Genomic DNA, 22173 nt, shown 5'->3' on the forward strand with positions numbered 1-22173 from the left:
AGGTTGGCAACAATGAGTGTCAAATGTCAAATTGTGCATAAAAAGTAAACATTCAAAAAGTGTGGTTAGGTCATTAAAATGCCCCCCTGTTCGACAAATTGTGGAAAAAGCGCTATTTTAAAAGTAAGAAATTTGCCAAAAACCATTGAAAACATTTAATTTCAGTTTGTTTGATTTCAGAGGCCCAAAACCGGTGACATACTTTGTAAAGAATGCTTTTTTGAAGCTTTTGAAACTGAGATCCACTTTACCATTACAAGAGCCAATCTCTTTAAGCCTGCGAGTAAAGTAGCAATTGCAGCATCAGGTGGTAAAGATTCAACGGTTTTAGCGTACATTCTTAAACTACTGAATGAAAAATACAATTACAATTTGGATTTGATGCTTTTATCAATTGACGAGGGTATTACAGGCTATAGAGATGACAGTTTAGACACTGTTAAGCAAAATCAGAACGACTATCAAATGCCCCTTAAAATAATGTCCTACAAGGATCTGTATGGTTGGACCATGGATGAGATTGTGGCTGAGGTATGAAGGAAAAGACTCGAGCATTTTCTTATAAAAATTGCTTTTTAGATAGGACAGAAAAACAATTGTACTTTCTGCGGGGTTTTCCGGCGACAAGCATTGGACCGTGGCGCTCTTCTTGTCGGCGCTGACTGCTTAGCGACGGGGCACAACGCTGATGACATTGCTGAAACAGTCCTCATGAATATTTTGAGGGGCGATTTGGCGCGCTTAAATCGTTGTACTGCTATTATTACAGTTACTATTAGTTTTCTTTATTTGTTTCTTTGCTAATTGGTTGAAATTTTAGGATAATGGAGATGGCATTCCTAGAGTCAAACCTTTAAAGTACACATATGAAAAAGAAATTGTTATGTACGCTTATTTCCGTAAGCTGGTTTACTTTTCAACGGAGTGCGTCTTTGCCCCCAATGCCTATAGAGGTCATGCCCGCGTATTGTTGAAAGATTTAGAAAAAATTGATCCGTCACTTATTATGAACATTATTCAATCAGGTAAAACATATCAAAACGACCTCTAAAATATCTATTTGTTGTAGGAGAGACATTAAAATTAAATGAAAATGCAAATATGCCCACTATAACCAAGTGTACTAGATGTGGATACGTGTCATCTCAAGCTGTTTGTAAGGCTTGCGTTTTATTGGAAGGACTCAATAAGGGCTTACCGAGATTAGGAATTGGGAAATCTAGCAAAGTTAAAAGACAGATTCAAGAAACTGCTCAATGTTGTAAATTAAAATGTTCATGTAACAATAAATGATTAAACTATGCAGTTATTTTAAAGGCAACTATTATTACTACTTTAAAACAATACCACTATTTAATATCACAAAGCAAAGCGACTCCACGTAGCGTCCAATGTCGTGGATTATGATCGGTTTCAAAATCAATAGATCCCACGTATTTTTGATCGGTTCTCTGTGGTTTCCTATAAATGGGGCACTCGTACAGTTTCGGATCTTTTCCAGCAGTGGTATTAATTGCGTAGATATAAATAACGGGCATTTGTTCGTACAGCACTTTCGGTTTGCTTTCGATCAACTTTCCAGTTTTTCTATCGAGACCGGCACCTTCCAGGAAAAGTCCATGGACATACACACCTTCGGCGGGGCCCTCTTTCAAATCTTCCTTGTTGTAGCGAGTAATGAGGTTTTGTAGTACCACTGAATCCAGCGCCCATCCTTTGTGGGCTCTTGTCACATCCTGGGACAAAAAACTGTAAGTTTTAATTTCTTGTTTTTTTTTATTTTACTTTACCTGGCGCATGGCTGTAAGGAATCCTTGCGGATTGAAGAATCCCGTCATCCAGAAAACGTTGGGTTTTCCATTATTACACCAGTTCCTGAACTGAGCGTCTCTTTCCAGCAATTCTGTGTACCAAAAGCCCAAAGTTGCGCTTTCCCATGAGATTTTCAGCCATTTATCTGGGATTCTAGCATCGTACATTGCATCAAGAGCACTGCGAAGACCTTGACTCATGACGATCGTACCGTCAATCGCCAGTTTTAGGTCGGAAAGCGTCGATTTTACTTCTTTTAGTACTCTCTGAATCCGGTCGATTTCTTGGCGGAGGAAGATGTTCATTGGTAATAAAGCCCCCATTCGTTGCAATGCTTCCTTAACTTCGAAACTGTTATATTGTGCGGGTAGTTTCTCCAACATGTCTTCGGCGAGACTGTAGACCACACTCTCTCTGGTTTCACCGCCTTGACTTCCACCTTCCTTCGGCTGTACGCTTAAAATCGTGTCCAATATTCCCTTTGCGGTGTTAATTTGGTAAGTAATGTCGGCATTGGCATGTAGACCGAAAACTTCAGGAGTGTCGCTCGCCGGAAGACTGTTGATGTAGTCTACGTAGCCCTGTAAGTTGCGCGTCTGAGGCACCTTGTATCCTTTGTAGAATTCGAAACCTGGACGAAGCAGCACGTCGCAAAACCACACCTGTGTGAATGTGGTCAACAGTCTTTTATCAAAGTCATCGGTGACGCGACCACCATACTGAACCTCCCCCAACATGTAGCAAACGGTCGGCCACGACACCCCTTTCTTGGGGTCCATATCGTCTAAATGGTTCTGAATGAATTGGACGCTGGCGGCGAAATCCGCCTGGTTAAATTCGTACGGAACGTTCCAACCTAAAGGTCCGAATTTTCTTCGTTCTTGAACCACAGTGTGAAGAAACGCCACGGCGTACAACAGCGGGGGCCATTGCGACTGGGCCGAATAGTCTAAATAGTCTTGAGTGATGTTCTGATAGGTACGTTTCATGCTGGCGCGGATTCCTTGAGGTGGTTCGTTGGTGAATTTGATGGCCATTTGGAGGAGACCTATCGGAAATTGTTCATGGACTTCTGTGGTCAGCCAGATGCGAAAGTCGTCGTGGATGGTTTCGGCGTCGATGATCATGGTCATGGCCTCGGTGGCGAAGGGTAGTGACAGGTGGATGTTCTGGAGAAGCACCCATCCACCGTGTTCCATGGACCATTCGATCATATCGCGAGCTACCACCTCTTGGCCCTGTCCCATTGAGACGGCTTTTAGAGCTGGAATTCACTGAATTGTATAAGGATCTGATTCCGAAAAATATCTTCTTACTCATATCTTTTGCTTTTGCTAATGCTGAGATCTGAGGCGAAGGATCTGAACCGATGGATAAGATACAGATAAGAGGTGTTCTGCATTCGGACTCTGACCAAGTAACTTCCAAGTCTAGAATGCAGGGTTCGCCGTACTCTGGTCCAAGAGAATCTGAAACAATAAATATCTCTCAAGCTCCAAGTCGTAAATAACGACTTATAATCACCTATAATATACTTCCGCGCTTGGGACAATGTTCTGTCGGGACTCCACGATCGTATTAACAGTAACTTTCGAAATACATCGAGACTTTTTTGGTAACCACACGGTATATCTTCTTCTTCTGGTTTTTCCCTTTCGTACCAAACTTTCCATTCTTTTTCGTTACCCTCAATCTAAAACTAGAGAACTAAATACATAATTTAACAAGGTGGTAACTTTACCTTTACTAAAATATCAGAAAAAATCTTTAGTTTATTGATCTCCACTAAATTCAACCAAGTAATGTCCAAAATCCACCGAAAAGGCTTCGGTGTAACTGCATTCAGATCCAGAGACGCTCCTCCTTTGATAAAAGACATGAATTCCTCATGAGTGATTACTCCTTTCTGAAGATCAATTTTCATAGCCATCATGAGTGTAAACAACGCTTTGTGACGTTCGTAGAGACTTCTTTGTGTAAAAGCCCACACCTGCAAGTATCACATTGGACATAAAAACTCTACAAAGACTTGTTTTACCTCTTTGGTCAAATACTGAAGAATAATCCTGATCCTCTCCATCGTCTCTGGATTTTTCTCCGATTTGGTGATGGAATTATCGAAAATAATCAAAAACTGCTTCAGAGAATTTTGGTACATGACATTAACATTGCTCATTTCCACAATTAAAAAGTACAGAATAGATCCTCTGGCGGCCACGGCTCTAAATTCTTCGCGCGCAACGTTAATCTTCTTCTCCGTGTGCGCCGACACCGACAGTTTCTGGTTGACTTCTTCCGCTGTGGTTTTTGTAACCTGCAGCACGTTAATCAACTCTTCGTCTTCCACTAGTGAGCACTCCGATGAGTTGAGTCTGCTGAGTAAATTAGTCTCGAGTTCTTTCATGCGTCTTTGGTTCTGCATCACGGATTCGAACAGTGCTACTCTTTCAGCTTCCAAATCGGACTTTTCCATGAGTATCACTCGCCCGAGAAGTTGGTCTTCGAGCCCCAACATTGTTACTGTGAAATCAATGATGGAAGTCTTTGCGCTGATTTCGGGGGAGTACGGTGGATTGGGGAGCTTCGTCGTTATGTAGAGCATGAAACCTTTCATGACGTCGCATTCTTTGTCTCCGACGATGACTTTTTCTATGGAGCCGGACTTGATGAAGTTCTTTTCTAAGACGTTGTCAAGAACCGGATCTAGTTCGACGTCGATGTCTTCGATGAGGAGTGGTTTGCCAATGGAGAGACAATCTTCCAAGTGCGTTCGGAAGTACTTGTGGTTGAGAGACGTGATCTGGAGACTGTTGTTGGCTTCTTTATTCTTGATCCACATCTTTCCTTGGGTCTGTGGATCGATTAACAGAGGATATGACCTCGACTTTGTAACAATTAATGCATTTTGCACGGAAAGTTCGTCGTTTGGTAGTCCTTGCAGAGTCCATTCCGACAGAGTTGCGCTTTCTACCAACATATTAGTGATGTTCAAACTCAACGAAAAAGGAATCTTCTTCGCCTTGAGAATCTCCATCCAAGTATTAACCAAATTCGCTCGGAACTCTTGATTGTACGGTCCACAGTACGACAAAAATCCGGTCGCTAGAAGAACATCCCCAACCAATCGCCCCAACTGCTCCTTAAACTCTTTACTTTGTTGAGTCCATCTTATTTTTTCGCCCCCAAGACCATTGATTAACGTCGTCGCAGTGTTCATTTTCCTTAAACACGAGTTAGCAGCGTCCGTCAATTGTTGTTTCTCCAACACTGCTTTGTCGTATTGCTCTTTAACTTCTCGCAAGCTTTGTTCGCGCTCCTCCAGTTGTTGTTCAGCGCCCGCTAGGTCTTCCATCGCAACCTAAAACAATGAGTGGGTCAAAACGTTGAGGTTCAAGGACGTACTTTTAAGCGAGCTTCTTGCAAGGTGAGATTCGCTTTGAGAGGTAGCACTTCTCGATTGACACTGTGGAAAAACGCCATGGCTTTGGTCCATGAAAGGAGACCGGCCACATCGCCACAAACACGTTTTGCGGTGTCCATGTTATAATCTTCCATTTCGAAATATGGCTCCAGGAACTCTACCATTTCGTTGTTGATGATGTCTTTGGGATAATTTTGAAGTTGAAGGAGGAAAGTCGTGGACGCCATCATCTGAAAAGTTGGAGTCATCTCTTCGACTGATTCTTTTGTTTACATGTAAATATTAATAATAAAAAAATCTACAAATGTTTGGTAATCCAATTATACAGAAATATTTATCGCTGACGAGAAAATTGGGTTCAGCGACTACAATAACTCGCCTTGACTTTATTCATATTCCTTTTCAAACATTTTCGACCTCAGTTTACCTCAACTTTGCTCAGATGTTCCAATAAACAAATTCTTAGTTAACCAAAGGTGATATTAAAATCTTCTTGAGTATGTTTTTCGTTTTATGTCATTTTTAGACAATGTTGATTTTCGTCTGGTTACTACTATCAGCAGTTGCAACATCCAAAGAAGAATGTTTAATAAACACCACTGAAACCCAAGGAAAAACCGAATATAATTTTCTCTGCACAAACACAAATCACGAGAATTTCTTCTACGACATACAAAACGTAAGTTTTCCGTTTGAAGAAGACTCCATCTATGACTTGGAAATAGAAAACTCCGAGTTTGTTCATATTTACACCTTTCTTCTGCCATTACCGCCGGATCTACGTCTGAGGAGTTTGTCCTTGAGAAACGCATCCACTGAGTTTATTCGAGATGGAGCCTTCGAAGAATTTGCCATGTCTTCAGTCGATTTGAGCGACAACAAACTAGAAGACATAACGTTTGTCCAAAGTCTCCCTCAGAGCGTGGAAAAGTTAATTCTCATTCGGAACCATTTCAAGGCTATTGGAGATGTTTTTAGAAGATTACCAATCTTGAAGTACATCGATCTAAGTTACTGTAAAATCACAAAGATCGTTGCCAACACGTTTTTGTCCCTTCGAGGAGATTTGTTTATAAGCATCCGCAGTAACAATCTGACTTCTTTCGATGCGTTGTTTCAAGACAACATAATACTGCAGCTCGATCTAAGTTGTAACAACATTACAGCGATTGATAACAAATCCAAGAGGATATATTTCAAGAGTCTGAACGCCAGTCATAACAAGATAAAGGAAGTTATCGACATGAGTTGTTTAGATTGTCCCTATAATTTCTATCGGTGGTCGAAAAACGTCATCGATCTTTCGTTCAACGACTTGAAGAACATCAAGTTTATAAACTCTTTCAACGACATTAAACTGGGGAGTTTGCTCTTGTCCAACTCCAACATTGACTCGAATTTTGATTTTAAAATCTCCAGAAACGTGCACCAGGAGATGGACTTGAGTAATAATCGCTTGAGGTACATATCTCCGAAGATGTTCGGCTCCAATATTTCCCTCTCTTATTTGAACCTCTTCAATTCGTCGATTATTGACATTGACTCGCAAGGTTTCGATGGTTTATCAACCAACGTCTTGAACATGAGCTCGAACAAGTTGAAGCAACTGAAGAACTTTGTGTTTCAAAAGAGCACGATGGAAATATTAGATCTTTCTAGATGTCTGATTGAAACCATCGAAGATCGCGCCTTCACCGGTCTGGAGTTAACAGAGCTGTTAAATTTAAGCCACAACAAACTCAGACATCTTCAAAGTGTTGTCTTTACCGACTTTCACGCAGTTAAGATCATAGATTTGTCGTTCAACTTCTTGAAATCGATCCAAGAGAACTTGTTCCAGCGTTGCCACAGCTTGAAAATCCTAAACTTGGCCAATTCGGAAATAGAAACTATCAACAGAAAAGCATTTGATGGCACAAATCTGCAACAGTTGCGGCTGGAAAACAATCTGTTAAACGATGTTGATTTCACGTTCAAAGAAGGAGAGGTCAATTTAAGTAACAACACGTTTAATAATCTTAGCCTTTCGTTCCTGAGAGCAACATCAGCAGCTGTGGTCATCCTCTCAAAGAACAACATTGGGAGTTTGTCGAAACGATCGCGCGCCCAAGTCACCTCTCTGAAACGCATCGACTTGTCGCACTCAAACTTATCTGAAATTGACGTAGATGCGTTTCAGGGTTTAACGTCGCTGCAGTTCTTGAACCTGAGTCATAACAGTCTTGAGACGATTGCATCAAACACGTTCTTGCCTCTACTGCAATTGCAATGCGTAGATCTCCGCAACAATAGACTCGTCGCCGTTTCCGAGTCGGCGTTCTTTTTTGGTAACGTCCTCAAGAACTTGGCCATTTCATTTTCAGATGCTAAAATCAATGCCAACAGTTTCATCACGTTGAATTCGTTGAAAACTCTGAACATTTCCAATTCGCGGATTGTGTCGTTCCGAAAGAACTGTTTCAAAGGACTCATTCTTCTGGAAACTATCAATTTTAGCAACGTGGAGGTTGGGGATGTGGCCCCCGGAGCTTTCAATGGACTCAACCATTTGCAGAACGTCGATTTCCGGGTTGTGTTCAAGAACTTTACAGTTGTCAGACGTGGGACTTTTGAAGGCTTGCTCAGATTAGAAAGTCTCGATCTGACTGAACTGCGGATTTCTTCACTTGAAATCGGAGCTTTTGTCGGCTTGCAGAACTTATACACTTTGCTGTTAAATAGCAGTAAAATTGAAACCATCGTCAATGGAACGTTTCAAGGACTGCACTCTCTGAAATACCTCGATTTATCGAACAATTTGATTGTTACTTTAGAAGCGAAATCGTTTTCCGGTTTGCCGAATCTTCGGGAATTGATTGTGAGCAACAACAATCTGACGAGGCTTCGTTTGGGGACTTTTCAAGAATTTCCACAATTGCGAAGGCTGAATCTGTACAACAACAACATTAATAAGCTTCTGACTGGAACTTTTTCCAATTTGAAGTCATTGGAAATGTTGAATTTGTCGTACAACAACGTGACCAAGTTGAAGATGCAAGTTTTGATGCCGCTGACAGGTCTCATCCATTTGGACTTGACCGGAAACCATTTAATTCAAATCACTCATTTGGAGTTCATAAAGTCGCTGAGACACTTGGAGTTTATAGGGATCAAAGGCAACAAATGGAAGTGCGATAACTTGGCGGCGATGCTGATGGTTTTTCAGAATGTTAGTGTAAATTGGGTTTCCAACGAGAACAGCGTTTTTGACCATGAAAACATTGACGGAATTAAATGTTACGACATTTGTAAATTTTTTTATTGCGTTGACGAAGCGGAAGTGCTGTGGGGCCAAAAATAAATTGCATTTTGAAAAGAATTGTTTTTTTACCTTTAAAGACTCCGCCCATGATGGTTTCGGGCAAGGAGCCGCCGTGTCCGAAATCACAGGATGGAGTTTTCTTTGAAACAGAATCAAGACGCAATCCATAATTCTCATTATCAAATGTGGGGGCCTTCCTAGCTTTCGCACGGTGGCTAAAACGAAGAAACTCATTCAACTTTTCAAAGAAAGTCTCTCAGTTACCAATATGTGCAGGTTTGATGGTATTCAGCGCAGCTTCTGCTTCTTCCAGTGCTGGTTTGGCCGCTTCCAATTTTTCCTCTGCAAGTGCCTTCTCTACAGCAATAGACGACACTAAAATCTCAGCTTTCTCTTTAACTTTCTGTACTTGATTCTTAACAATCTCCGCCTGCATCGCTCTTTCGGTAACCTCAGTCAGCACCTTCTCAGCACGTTTGGACGCATCGGCCAGTTCTTTCTCCATGGAAGCGAGTTCTTTTTTCAGGACCAGAACCGACGACGACGCCTCGGCGAGTTTTTCCAAACCCGTGTCCATCCGCAAGGCGCCGTCACTGAGTTCTTTCTTCTTGTTTTTGTAGATACTTTTATACCCGGCGATGAAATTAAGATAGGATTTGGGGGTGACGTGAGTGGCTCTGCGGAAGCGTTGAAAATACTCAGTTGAAGTCGCGGAAACAATGTCTTGGATGGAACCGAGGGCGGTTACCAGTTCTTCTTTGACTTGATCGGTGCAAGCAATCTTAAAGTCGGTCAAGAAGTGACGTGCTACAAGAATTAGCGCGTCTTTCGGCCACGGTTGGAACCAGTCGATGGTGCAGCCGGAAATTAGCGCAGGGAAGCGGAGGGCACGATTCCGGAATTTTTCTCCGACCTGAAATTGAGTTAATCAGCGAAATTGTTGAAATCCGTCGCGGGCTTACGGGCGAGAAACAAAACACCACATGCAGATTTTGGCAGGTGCGGTTCATGAAATAGTCCATGACACTTTCGGGGTTGATGGCCCTTTTCGGGTTTTCTCGTTTCATCACTGGTGTCACTTCCTGGATTATCTCAGCCTGTTCGTCTTTAGTAAACAGATTGGAAATTACTCCAGAGGAAAGAATGTTGTTCAAATACTCCAAAAACCCTTCTTCTTTGATGTCCAAGTCGGTGAAGATAAAAGTCGTGCCTTTTCCTTGGCAGCCACAAGATCTGTAAAGCACTTTCAAGTCTTCCAAGAAGTTGGCAATGTTGTAGGATCTCGTGAGGGTAATCTGAAAGGATTTATATCCCGCGATGAACGAAGACAGCTTTGTTAAAGACTGTTTTCCGCTGCCACCGACTCCCACTAGCATTACATTTCCTCTCGGATGCCGAATCACTCTTGAAATTTTCACCAGGTGAAGCATGGCGTCTGGGAAAAACACCAAATCCATGCCGGACCCTCGAACCATTTCGTTAAACTGTGCTAAAAACATGTCCAGCCGCTCTCGAAGCTCGTTTTCTGCAGTCACGGGTTCGTAGACTTTTGGTAGTTCCATGTCGGCATCTTCCCCTTCTTCGCCGGTGGGCTCCGGGGCATCTCTATTCAAGAACTCAAAAACTATTGTCAAATAAAGTGTTACAAACCTCATGAAGTCCACAAAGACTGGGTTAGGCTCGGTCTTCTTCCTAAATTCCGGACTTAGCTCGGTCTCCACTAGGTGTAACAACTCGGAGCTGAACCAATCTTTGTCTTCTTCGATGGTAAATCTGTCGGAGAAAACGCGCGTGCATTCGTGTTTCCACAACACCATCATGCAGCCGTCTGATTCGATAACAGTGGACAACGTTCCGATCTAAAAACGAACAATAGTATCAAAGAGGATGATCACTGCCTTTTACCATTCCCTGCCAGATTCTGGACAGATCGCGCAAAGAAAACACGTAGTGAAATTTCGCAGGCGTTGGAAGCAGCTTCGCTCGAGTGTTTTTCCACAACATCCGTGTCAGCGGAATCAGCTTCTTCACCAAGTTTCTCACTTCCGGTGTAAAGCCTCGTTTCACGTTGTAATGCCCCTGGGCTATAACCCCGAAGATTTTGTCAATGGAAGCATCCATGGGAAGGGGGCAGTTAAAAATGCAGAACTGTCGCTTAAAACGGGAGGGTATGTCGTTCCGGCCACCGCCAGGTTGCCCCATGGCCCCCACAAACTGAACATCCACAATCGTCGTGAATTCGCCTGGTTTCTCCAAGCTGTAAAACCCCCCCATGTCCATGGTCTGTCGGACGATTTCGTTGGTAATTTGGTCCCCCCAGCAATTGATTTCGGGCAGGTTTATGTCGTCGATGAAGATAATCATTTTTTTACCATTCGGAGCGCCGAACGTGTTCCCCATTCTCTTGTCCACGTAGCTCTCTATGGTTTTTTGGAACTGATATGGAGAAGTAGCACTGGAGAAATTGAAAGAACGGTTTAGATAAACTTCCGGATTTATGTTCCTAATGTAGGACTTCATCATTACAGTTTTCGCTGTTCCTTGTTCACCAATTACCAAAACGGCCTTCTCCTGCTTGGCGATGGTGTGAATCAAATAATTAACGCGTACATTGTCGGGAATTGGGATTAAAATCGTCGCATATTCAGGAGTTGCCAGTTCTGGATAAGCGTAATTGGTGACCATTGTACTCCAGAGGACCCATTCGCCGTCGTTGTTAATCACGTAGTCAAAAACGGTGGCGTCTGGATTTTTCCGGTCATTCTTAGGCAAATCCAGCTCCGTGAGGTTTTGTTTAAGAAAATTATCGTATTTCAATCGATCGGCCGTCTCCAGATACGCTCCCATTCCCCAGATCAAAGCAAAGACGTACAACTTTGACAAGTGCTCGCTTGTGAACGGTTTGTTCTCCTCCACCTTCTCGGTCTCTTCCCCCAATAAATCGTCATCAGCATCGCCTTGATCTGATTTAGAAGTCGATAGATCTTCGGTAACTTCCACTTGTACAGGAATCAAACCTTCCAAGAGATTCAACATCTGCAGAGTGATGTTACACTCCAAAACGTCAATAACCAGAGACAAATTCTGCGTGCCGTAACTATACAATTCGGCGTACGACTCATCGAAGAGTTGGTGGAAGAGTTCTTGTTCCCGCGTGCTTCGTCTCTTGAGCCACGCGGCCACCACAGGCCTCCAGTTTAAGCCGGAGGAGCTCATGTAAACCATCCCGTTTCGGGAAACGGTGGCTGGAGAGGCATTGTCAATGTTATGCGGTTCAAAGATGATTTTGCACGTGGGCGCCATGGAAAGCCTGTCTCCATTTGCCAAAGTCAGAGTTTTATTGTCATCGAGGACAGAATTGAGATTTTCTATCCAAATACTGTCAACCGGTCCGTCAAGAACCAACCAAACGTGTTCACCTGAAAGACACCGATAGGTTAACACGATAGTGAGCATTTTTACCTTGTTTCAGTTTGAGCGTTTTGCGCCAAAGAGCCGAAAAAATCCCGTCCGTCCAGTCATTTGTTGCCACATCCAAGCGTCCAAACATCTGAGCGGCTGTTATCGCTTTGGGGTTCATCCTCATCTCTCTGTGAAAGTCGCCCATTTGAGTTAGGGCTCTCATTAGGGTTTGAATGCAGGTCGTTTTGCCAGCTCCTGTTGGCCCCAGAGTCATTATTCCGTGGCGGACGCGCTGGGTTTCGTACAACTAAAAAAACTCAAACTGTGAGGAGAAATCAATGTTGAAACTCACTTGTATTAGCTTCAAAGCCCAGGAAGGGTGATTAACAAGACTGGCTTCTTCAACTTGCGTGTTGATAGCTTCTTCGAGTTCTGGATACGCCGTTTTCTCTAAGGCTTGATTTGGGAAGAGATCGGCAACCAAAGAAATGAAAAGAGGTTCGTCTTCATCGATCAGTTTTGACAAATTCATGTCGCGTAAAACTCTCATCACGATGGTGCTTTCGCTGTCTTTGTTATTCACTCTTTTCGCTGCACCTAAACTGCGCAGCACTGATAAAATGTTGCGGAGGCCAAAGTCGTAATGCACCTAAAGTAACAGTCAAGTACAGTCTGTAATAATAAGAAAAAGCACTCACTTGTTTCGTCAATTGCTCTTCACACAACTTGTACAGAGTGTAGAACTTTCTGGCCAAAGTGATGTTTTCCAGGAACCCACAACTGGCTAATTTCACTCGAATGATAATTTGGCGGTCTGGAACCATCATCGCCACTGTCCGGAACTGGATTTTAAGATTCTCTGGAAGTTCTTTTCGCCCAGCATATCCGGGGTTCTACAAAACGTTTAACTTCACAGTTTCACCCCTGTTGAACCTTTTTTACCATTGTTATGAAAATGCCAAATTCCGGGCACATCTCTACAATGTCACCATCAGTAAACTGAAAGTTCTTCTTTTTCTCTTTCTTGCTCGCCAACACAACCGCCACTTGTTGCGCGGCCACCGAAAGAACCGGCAGTTCAATTCGGTTAAACTCATCGAAACACCCCCAAGATCCCGACTGGGCTAAACCCTTATAAATCCTTCCCAAGCCTCGATAGTCCATTTGGTCTGAGCAGTTGAAGACCACCACATATTTTGCTAGAGTTTTTCCCATGTCTTTAACAGTTTCGGTTTTTCCGGTTCCTGCAGGTCCACAGGGTGCACCGCCCATGCTCATGGCAAGAGCTTGAGCCAGCGTTATGTAACATCTACGAAGAAATGCAAGAATTGATTTCAAGTTCTTTCTACAAACCTGTCGGTGAGAGGTGTGATGACTAATCTATCTGTGCAGCCTAGGTACTCGTTTTGGTACGAAAATGTGACGTCGGTGATGATGATGAGGGTTTTATCCACTTCTTCTTTGAAGTAAAATCGGCATTGTTTCAACCATTCAAAGTCGTTGACGTGGCGGACGTTCATCCGACACTGTAATAAACAACCAGTGAATGAAAAATCTCTTGTCCACTCACCAGAATGTCGAAAATGTCTCTCTGATGCACATGGATTGTGATGAGAGTCTCAAACTTCGTCCTCTCGATTTTGGTGAGATCTCTTGTGGTCTGATCAATGAGCGTGTTCAACAACTCCAAGAATCTGTTGTTGGTATCCGCCATGACCTTCTTGTCATGGCGTGCTTGGATCAAAGCCAATTCTGCGTCTCTCGTCCAAATCATTTGTAAACCCAAAAGTCCAATCTTGAAAAAAGTTTCAGTTTGAATCTCTGACTAATAATTCGTACCTGCGCCGGCATCTTCTCCAAAAAGAAAAGCAGTTGGAAATTACCATCGTTGATCATGGTGTTCCCTTGTCTGATGATCGAATGCAGTGAAGCTTGCGAAGTGACCAACAACTGCGTCAACCAAGTCTCAACACTTCCTTCCGCTCTTACAGCCTTTTCCAACGGAATTGTCTCTCCTTCCGACGAAATCACGGCTGTTATTTTGTTGTATTCAATATCATGAAACTTGACCCATCGAGTGTTGTCGAAGATTGAGAGCAAATGGTTCTGAATTGTGTGAGAGTCTGAGGCTTGACCCAAAATTTCGAGAAGCGCGGGGTCCGAAACGAAGAAGAATCGAGGGAACATCATTCGCTTTCGTTCCAAGTAGCCACTGAGAGACTTCTGACACAACTCGAGCTGCTCTTGGAGGTGCGGTAAGAGTTGCTTAAGAAGATCGTCTCCCACACAGCAAGCGACGACACCGGGAGTTTCGTGGGCTCGTTGCATGATCTTTTGCCATGACTTATCAATTTTTGAAAAGCGCTTGGCTTCTTTGGGGAGTTGTTTGGCGATGTCTCCACCGACGAAGACTGCCTCTAGGTACACCCACATGTTTTGGACGAGCAGCCAGCGTTCGAGAATTTCGTTGGTGTTGGACAAGTCGTGGACCCATTGCTGGATTTGTTTGCGAAAAGGGGCGTTGTACCTGTTGGAGAGAAGCGAGCCTAGCACCATTAAGCTGTCCTCCAGCTGTCCGATGGTCTCAGCTGTGGTATCTCCTCGCAACAAGAGCTCTCCTCGGTTATTGAACGTCATGAACGTGAGTTCGTGCACCGACCACTCGTTGGTAACTTGGCGCAGTTTTGCTTCAATATCCTTTTCTTTCATTGCGGATATGCAAATGTCCTCAATGTCTTCCTTGTGTTGGAGGAGTGGTGCTTCTAGGATGTTTTTCAGGCAGAATCCCTCGCTCTCAAACTCAAATATGTGGTTGAGCGAGTCCATGATTCTTTGCCAATGTCTCGGTTTCATTGCCTTGTTCGCCATCAGCTCCAGAAGAGGACACATGTCGTTAAAGTCATCGATGGTTTTCTTCAGCGCAAAGAACGCAGGCCACTCCTTCAACCCTTTCGGCAGCTTTCTACACCGGTTTTGGAACTCCATCAACTCGTTGTTGATCTCTTCGATGTTCACCTCGCCCCAAGGAATGTCGTAGTAGCTAGTAACTCTGTCGATAACATCATTATAGAGTTTGTAGAGTTTCTGCAGAAGATTGAGCTCTTTTCGAATCTGCGCCAAATCCGGGTAATCAGTCGTCGGCAAACCGAACAGCTCTTCGCCGCTTTGGTACGTTTGGAGTTTGCGCCACATCCCGTCAAAGCGATTCTAGAATTAATTATTCTACAACGTTTTTACAGTTGCACTCACCTGGAAAAGAATAAGTCTATCCGAAGCCTCCCGAGGGCTAAGCCCCGGTTGCATGGGACCTGCAGTCCTATACTCTTCGCAGTAATCCATTTTGTCTTGACGAAACTTCTCCAAGTTGGATCTGAGATCGCTCTGAAACTGAGGCTGCATGTCTAACAGGTTCACTTGGACTTTGAGGGCGTGCTCTAGTAGTCTGCTCCACGTATATCTCAGATTGTCCACTTGTTCTATAATTTCGTGTTCGATGACGACGTGATGGCGATTCAACACATTAAAAGCGTCCTAAAACGAGTTAATAAAACTTCCGTGGAGTTGAAACGACGAGTTTACCTCGATGGGGTCAATCTTAAGCTCCATGTCGACTTCTTGTTCGCGAATCTTCTTCAACGTGTCCATGATGAGGCGAACGTCGTCCAAATCTCGAATTGTGCGCTCTAGCTTTCGCTCCATTTCGCTGATCACCGCGTACACGTAGTCCATTTCGCGTCGGTACTTCTTCTTCATTGCTTGACCAATTCTGGTTTGAAACATGAAGAGATGTTTCGTAAAACAACTGATTTACCTGTGAGTGCACGATCGTATTTCGGTCGCCAAGCCGTACGCGAGTTTTTCCGTGGAAATCGCCAGGCAGTTGCTGATGACGAAAATCTCCGGCTCCGTCGTCAATCTCTCGTTTAGTTCTTCGTGCTTTCGCAGCGAAATCTCAAACTCGGAAAGACACGCGTTGAGGAGCTCCCGTTGCGTTTTTTCGTTCCTCCACAGAATGTTGTATGGTCTCCATCTCGATATGAACTGCGTCATTTCCTGCAAAAGTACTTATGTTAATAAAAGGGGTTTCAAAGAACTAGTTTACCTGTTTCATGTCTTGTGTGCATGTCGACAACAGCGACAATGTTTTTAAGACTTCCTTGTTCTCCATGACGAAGTTGTGGAAGTTTTTCTGTTGGAACGGAAACATGGGCTTTTCCTCCGTCGCCAATCTGTACAGTTTTCGTCTTCTTGTTCTGAAATCTTCTTCTTTGGTTTTGACCGGTCCGCCTTTGACTGGTTTCTGACTCGTTCGTGAACGATTGACAATATCCATTAGATTGGCTCTGGTACCAGCAATTTTTTTCCAGGCGGACTTTTTGGGGACTGGAGTCTTGCGGGCCATAATTTACAAAGCCGCATGCCGGGAAGTGTTCATTGTTGTGTGGAGAATTTCAATCGGTGATATGGCGTGTACGCATGAATTATATACAGTGTGTTTAAGAATGTTGGAAGTAACGTGTAATGGGTGGAGTGTGATGTTTTAGTAAAGAGGAAAAGAGACAACAATTAATTTCTTGTATTTGATGCAGTTAACAGTTGTAAAAGTTTCATGCGCTAACTTTACTTACTTGTTTCTTAAAACTTGTACAACTGTCTTCAGGTGGGAGCTTTAAAAAAGAAGTCGGCCTCATTTGTACGTTAGTACTTACTGTCTTCAATTTATTACAAGGCGCATGTATTCACAGACTTTAATGAATCTTTTCTGCATAGTAAACACCAAGTGCATTATTTACATTGCAGAAAGCAGAAAGACTCCAAACTCCTCACCTGTGGTTTCCCTCTCATCCACTGCCCCACTCCTTTCGACACCGACGTGATGTTTTTCCCAGCCAAATTCAACACGTCTTGGACTTCTTCCAAATTAGGTTGAACAGCCACTTTTGGTATCATCAGTACCGAGTTCAACATAAACACCGAAGTCCTCTCTGTTTGATCTAACACATAAATTCAATAAAGACACGTTTATTTTACTCCACACTTACAATCCACTGCGAATCTCTTCCGCAAGGCCTCCAAAGACTGCCTCGTTACTCGTACAAGCACGTCGACAACCTTCCTGCTGTAATACCTCCTGATTTCGTTCACCGCTCCTTTCACCATCTCCTCCATCGCTTTAGACATTCCTCCACTCAACAAAATGTGAGGTTTTTCGAAGCACTCGTACACCAGACTCCAATCTGACTGCTGCTGCGTGGAAGTGCTCTCAGCATCAGCTTGCAACTCCGCCTCTTCTTCCGAAAGGAAATCCTCGTCGGTTTGTGACTGGCAATCGATGCGGACTTTCCGCACCAACGCTAAAATTTCCTCCACTGCTTCTTCGACCATTAAACTCTTGCGATGGAGTTCAGTCGCTGCAGATCTGCACACTTCGTCCATTTTGTCGCAGAAATCGTCGACCAGCCACGCGTCCTCTCCAATCTCCGGAAGAGCGTGGAGTTGGACTTGCTGCATAAGAGTGAGAACTTCCAAGACTCGGTTGGTGTAAACGTCGTGGACACGATCGGTCTGGAATTAACAATCTCGCTGAAGGAAAACGACGTTGGACTTACCAGAATTCTGAACTTCTTAATGGCGTCGTTGGATCGGTCGACAAAGTCTTTCCAGTCGGAGGACACCCAAGTTAACGTATGTAAACCGGCGGCGACAATATCAGTGAGCTTGACAAGGTGCGGTAGAAATAAAGGGCGAACTTCAAGTTTCACCGACTTTACAGCGGCGAGGAGGTCTTGGATCAAGAACTGAAACCACAGCGTCAAAGAAAGATTTTCAACTATAAAATTTCTGACTTGGAGATAGTCTTTGATCAAGCTAAAGTGCTCTTGTTTGCAGTACAGCGTCAGCGCCACCATTGGCACCGGAAGGTCCATCTTCAGCATGAGGTCCGTCTCGCGGATCAACAACGGAATGGTGTTATGAAGATTGACTCTGATGCGTTGCTGTTCGGGACAAACCGCCAACAAGTTCCGCTTCAGACAATTGTCCACGTCACAAATCTGCAACACCGTTCCTTCATTACCTCTTCGTTGAATTGGTGATGAGTTACATGTTGGTTCATCCAGATAGCCACCATGTCCGTTTCGTACGATTTCAATGTCGTTTCTGCCGCTTTGTGCCGGCGCGACAATTCCGCCGTTGCTGGAAGATTCCTTAAAATGTGATGAGTCGTCACGCAAGAAAGGAGTTCGTTTAAATGGCAGAGCAGTGACCTCGCCCATTTAATGCGACCTGTTGTCACAAATTTTAGCAGCTATTTTAATATTGCAAACTTACCGGCGATCGGGGGAAACATGATGGGAACCGGAGGATCGTCCTTTTGTTTCTTGTACATTTTTATAATGCGATCCACTTCCTTCTCGCAGTATTTCAAAATGCGCTCGTATTTGTCGTCCATGCGTGTAAGAGGTATCTTCTCGCTTACTTTCTCAAACCTGTTGAGAAATCGTATTCCCTGAGGAGTCTCCCACACGCTGTCAAAATTCTTTTCGATCAAATTCCCTATGTTTTCCTTCAGTTCGTCGGTGTGCGACAAGAACGATTTGAAATCGGCGTTGAACTCGGCATTCCTCTGGTCCAAGTAATCGTACGTCTTGTTCATTACTATCGATTTGATTTCGTTGAAGTTCTGCATGGCTTCCTCAAGAGCTAAAAACAGTGTTATCAGAGCAATGACTCAAGAAAAATTACCATCGCCGAGAAGCAGCCCCTCCATGCGCCGTTGAAACAAACTGTTATAGTCATCGATTAGATCAAACATTGATATAATTCGACTTAAACGTCTGCAGAAGGCATCGAATTTCCCAAAGACGTAGTTTTCGGAAAAATGAAAAGAATGTTGGGCTGAAAGAAACGGCTGATTCTTCACCAGTGTGTAGGTTTTTCGATAGACTTTATTGAGGACGATGCATTGAGTGAGTTTGTCTTTAACCACAGCTCGATCTTGGGACCAGATGGTTTCCTGGCCCCGGCACGTCACGTATTCTTTGCACGTTTCGATCATTTGATTCGTAATCTTAAAGAGTTTAATTAAATTGAAAACAATCGCTCGTAGTAACTACCTTGACCATCAGAGCAGAGGTTCTTTCCGAAGTGTTGTAAAACTGCGAGATGCTATGAATGAGTCGCACTGTTTGAAGCAGTCCCAGAATAGAGTCCCTCATCTTCACCGGGTCATCGAGATACAACGAATGACAGTTCTTCTCCAGCGCTTGAATATATTTGGCGTTGTCTTTCGCTTCGTTGTAACAAAAAGTGATCTTCTTATCAGTCTCCGACCAGTCTTTGAGGACTTTGGAATGAGCGAGACGAAGACAAAGAATCGTCATTTGGACTTCACTCGAGTTAACTTGAGTTGAAATCTGAGAGAACTGCGCCCCTCGTTTCTTCCAATATTCGAGTTCATCTTGGGGCCCTGAAGAGTCGTTTTCTCGCCGCACTTGTTCGCTCTCTTTGAGAATCTCGGTGAGGCGCTTTGACCACGATTTGACGCGGTCTTCCAACACCACGACTTTATCAGGGTGTTTGGACATTTCGGAGACTTCTTCGGTGTCGAGTGTGGACATGGCACAACCGCTGTCGTCAAAGAGGTTGCCTTCGTTACACACTTCTTCACATACTAAAAAAGCCACAAAGGAATAATTTTAGTCTTTCTTAAATTAACAGTTACCTTTCAACGCACTGCAAAAAGATCTTAAACTCGGCAAGAGCAGATTTTTGACCATTGGACAGTTCGCGGCGTCGTCCTCACAGTCGGGACTCGGATGTGCCAGTGCCTCCATGAAGACGTACTCAATAATCCGCTCAACTGTTGTGATCAAACCGATTCTTTGCGCATCGATAATCCCACAGAACAAATCTTTTTGGAAGCCTTCCTCTGGCAGCTGCTTCGTGGTGCTAGTCCGAAAAATGTAAATACAGATTCCAGTGAGTGGCACATCCCAACCGTCGGTCAGAAACAACTTCTTTTTGTAAGTTGGTTGCAACTGTTGGAGGAGAGCTTGACGACTCGTGCTCGGTTGCACCTGTCGACTCGTGCTAGGCTTGCTGGGGTCCACCGCTGAAGCCGCTTCTGTTTCTTCCACGTCTTGGTAAAACCACATCAATTTGCTCTTCATGTGAGGAAGAAAAAGCTGGTTGATGTCGTCCAACTGCAACACTTTTTTTTAACACCGAAGAGACGAAGGATTTTATTCCGATACCATATCGCCTTCGAAGACGTGATCCATGATCTCGTGGCGTGGTAAGCCGGTGCCGTCCATCAGAAGCTGGAAAGCAAACTCCAGTCTGGGGTCCATCTCACCCCTCCTCGCCTTCCGCTCACATTCTTCTCGGCGACGCTGAAAAAAAAAAACGCTCAGTGAACACAATTTCGGTGGAGGTGCAATCACCATGAGCATGGCTTCAAGATCGCACTCCGAGTCTTCGGATTCTGAAGAATCCGAAGCGTAGTGGCCCTGCGGCCCGTACACGAACATTTTCTCTTGTGATACTCTAGACTACTTCGTCGAGTGTGGTATTATGTACTTGCAACGACAAATGATGCTAGCTCATTTACGAAAAGAACACGCGATCGCATTTCATGTCACTTCATGTTTATGGTTAGTGAGAAGTGTGATGTAATTGTGCTCAAAACACCGAGTTCCTGGTACCAGTTACTACAGACAGCCTTTTGAGATAATGGACAGAAAAAGTAAACGCACCCCACTGATTCTGGTATAAAAAAAGAATCATTCAAGTCACGTTTCGCTTATTAATGACTGATTATGCTGAAAGTTTGAGTTCAAAGTGGTTGTCAGTTATAAAAAGGAAACTCATTTGGCCGGCATTGTGGATCTAGACGTTAATTAGAACAGGACGGTTCAAAAGCCATAGAAGTAGAAGGAACGTGTATGGAACCGCTTGTGAATTTTTCTCTTTGGGTTAGTATACATCATTGAACGAAGATAACAGTTTTATTTTTAGAAATTACAAGTCTCCAAAAATATCCAAAAACTGAGTAAGGTTTTCGGGTTTTTTTACACTCTCAAAATTAAAAATGGCTTGAGCGTGTCAAGGAAGTCATTCAGAGTGATTGATTTACTTACGTTTATGCTATTTTCGCTTATGGACCTATTAGCCAGCGCCAGTCTTCTCAAGCCTTTGATCAATCCTAATTTGCTAGGCTTCTTTGAAGATTGAGGCATTGTCTTAAATTTTAGGAGTAATTTTACAAAAAATGGACACCGAAAGCCACTGGATGAGTAAAAATATCTTGTTTCTAAGCAACAAGCGTTTGATCGAACATTGTCGCGTCAAATTTCACACATCGAGCTGTGGGTTTAGAAGAAAAGCGCGAAAACAAACGATGCCGCAAACATTTATATTTTTCCGTTGTAGTTTAGAAGATATCGAGCCATGAATATTTACAAAATTTATTTACAAAAACATAATTTACCTACAAGCAAGTAATATCTAGTAACCCACGTATGTCATACAAGAGTTTATCCAATGTGTTATTAATTGATGGCTTAGGTATTCTTGTGGGATGTTGACATTTTATTCATTCTCAAATCGTTGTTAGTTGAACAATTTTAGGATTCAAAGAATTAAATTTAGAAATTCCCACCACACTTCCAGTATTGATAAAACAATCAAAGCATAACTGTCTCGCAGAATTAATTACAGCAATAAATGCGTTTGTCTAAATTAAAATAAGAACTAACCTTGTTAAGTTCATCTTCGTCAGCCATTTCGTCATTCAATTTAAAAGCAACTTTTCACCAGTAAATCAATGTTAAAACAACAGTAAACCCCAATTAATTTCCAGAAGCAGTGATTTTTGAAGAGTTAGCTGAACTTCTTGGACGGCTTCTCCAACTGATCGTTGGCAAATTAAATTATACAACTGCTTTTTCAATAATCTACTTTAATGTATTGGTTGGAACTGGCAGTATCGGGACTTTTCCCCGTGGTTTCCATGGTTTATTTCATTAATATGACAAAATCACGCACATTAACGAGAATCTATAAGATTCCGTATTTCATTTCGTCCTTTTAGATGCATAAGTCATAGGAGCAAAACCAGCTTTTTAAGTTTGTATTAGACAAAAAAAAATCATTAAAGTAATTAACGTGATTAGTCAAAATATCAATTCTCTTTAAACTGATGAATAATTAAAATAGCTTCGCAATAGAATTGCAT

At 43.1% G+C, this 22173-nt stretch overlaps 2 protein-coding genes across 2 annotated transcripts; one reads left to right on the forward strand and one right to left on the reverse strand.

The window, feature by feature from the left end:
• The first annotated feature begins 33 nt into the window (after positions 1-33).
• Positions 34-1316, forward strand: Ctu1 (Cytosolic thiouridylase subunit 1). The gene is made up of 5 exons (XM_088031501.1): positions 34-123; positions 181-531; positions 580-768; positions 821-1025; positions 1070-1316. The coding sequence occupies exons 1-5, from the start codon at positions 79-81 to the stop codon at positions 1291-1293; spliced, it is 1014 nt and encodes a 337-aa protein (XP_087887627.1). The 5' UTR covers positions 34-78; the 3' UTR covers positions 1294-1316.
• Positions 1291-20383, reverse strand: Dhc1 (dynein axonemal heavy chain 1). Its single transcript, XM_088029617.1, has 33 exons — positions 20192-20383; positions 19660-20140; positions 19052-19608; positions 18681-19005; positions 18267-18638; positions 18040-18221; positions 17783-17989; positions 17546-17734; positions 16979-17501; positions 16764-16930; positions 16039-16326; positions 15748-15989; positions 15516-15702; positions 15186-15467; positions 13776-15143; positions 13507-13731; positions 13290-13462; positions 12879-13245; positions 12635-12829; positions 12289-12585; positions 11997-12243; positions 10440-11953; positions 10185-10393; positions 9497-10139; positions 8799-9447; positions 8604-8749; positions 5215-5463; positions 3851-5170; positions 3554-3802; positions 3337-3505; positions 3129-3281; positions 1791-3076; positions 1291-1736 (listed from the first exon to the last, which is right to left on the reverse strand). The coding sequence occupies exons 1-33, from the start codon at positions 20381-20383 to the stop codon at positions 1350-1352; spliced, it is 14040 nt and encodes a 4679-aa protein (XP_087885743.1). The 3' UTR covers positions 1291-1349.
• Between the last annotated feature and the right edge of the window lie 1790 nt (positions 20384-22173).

The sequence above is a fragment of the Gnatocerus cornutus genome, chromosome 2, assembly GCF_029298725.1.
Source record: "Gnatocerus cornutus isolate USDA-ARS CGAHR chromosome 2, icGnaCorn1.1, whole genome shotgun sequence".
NCBI lineage: Eukaryota > Metazoa > Arthropoda > Insecta > Coleoptera > Tenebrionidae > Gnatocerus > Gnatocerus cornutus.